At 37.2% G+C, this 1,394-nt stretch overlaps 1 protein-coding gene across 1 annotated transcript; it reads left to right on the top strand.

Moving 5' to 3' along the window:
• The first annotated feature begins 256 nt into the window (after positions 1–256).
• LOC126787239 (extensin-like) lies at positions 257–1,394 on the top strand. The gene is made up of 2 exons (XM_050513154.1): positions 257–304; positions 882–1,394. Exons 1-2 carry the CDS (start codon positions 257–259, stop codon positions 1,392–1,394), a joined length of 561 nt encoding a protein of 186 aa, XP_050369111.1.

The raw sequence follows: 1,394 nt of genomic DNA, 5'->3' as shown, positions 1-1,394 counted from the left end.
GAAATAAAAGGAAGCTAAAGTGTGTTCAAGTATCAAATTTGATATTCTATAGTGAATACTATAATTTCATGTAGATGGTGCAATTTATATAATTCTACGAATCATTGGACTTTCACTTATGATTTATTGAATAAAACAACTTTAAGTTAGGATGCTCGTATCCAGTTGTACATAGGCTTCATAAGTTGCGATTTGAGAAGTTGAGTTGATAGTTTAATAATCACCAAACTCCCAAATTGTTCTAATTAGGATACATATGTATTCAGAGATACCAAATCTTACCTCATTTTCAGATTCCGAGAAGGTGTTTTCAATCTCCATTAGTGTGTTAGCTGTTACAAATGAAGATGATGAAACCTTAATACAAAATTAGGGTTTCAATCTTTTTATTACTTACAAATTTAAATATTTAATTAATATAGCTTAGTAATATGTATATATGTGTGTTATGTAAAATAAAAAACTAAATTTTAATTTTATACAACTTATTGTCTATTACTATAATTTTACATCAAAGTAATATTTCAATAAATTAATAGGTTGTGGGGTGAATAAAGTGGACTGTGTCACTATGGTGTGGCAATAGCCATACTCTAAGATTATTGGTCCACTATTTTCTTTACTAAACTCTAATTAGTTTGACTTTCCTCTTGTCTGTGAATCTAGGTGTGCTAATCTCGATCACCAACAAATTAAGGCATTAACCAAGATTAACCCTACAACAAGTCAGTTGACGTCCTTGAACACTAGACAAAAGGTCGATCTTGAATAATTTTTCAGAGTCCCTAACTCCACACTTGTTCGTATATATTCTTATTATTTTGTATAATCTTTAATATTTAACCTTATAAATCTCACCCCCTCCTCCTTATGTCTATAAGTCCCCACCACCTCCAAAGTCATCATCTCCTCCTCCTTATGTGTACAAATCGCCACTTCCACCAAAATCCTCACTTCCTCCTTCTTATGTCTACAAGTCGCCACCACCTCCAAAATCATCACCTCCTCCTCCTTATGTCTATAAGTCACCACCTCCACCAAAATCCTCACATCCTCCTCTTTATGTCTACAAGTCGCCATCACCTCCAAAGTCGTCACCTCCTCCTCCTTATGTCTATAATTCGTCACCACCTCCAAAATCATCACCTCCTCCTCCTTATGTCTACAAGTCACCACCTCCGCCAAAATCCTCACCTCCTCCTCCCTATGTCTACAAGTCGCCACCACCTCCAAAATCATCACCTCCTCCTCCTCCTTATGTCTACAAGTCACCTCCTCCTCCCTATGTCTACAAGTCACCACCTCCACCGAAATCCTCACCTCCTCATCCTCGCCCAACCCGCTATCCTCCCCCACACCACTACAAGTCCCATCTACCTCCACATCGCTACTAA

The sequence above is a fragment of the Argentina anserina genome, chromosome 3 (genome assembly GCF_933775445.1).
Source record: "Argentina anserina chromosome 3, drPotAnse1.1, whole genome shotgun sequence".
In the NCBI taxonomy this organism is placed as follows: Eukaryota; Viridiplantae; Streptophyta; class Magnoliopsida; order Rosales; family Rosaceae; genus Argentina; species Argentina anserina.
Note: the sequence above shows the minus strand (reverse complement) of the source record. Positions and strands in the feature narration are given on the sequence as shown.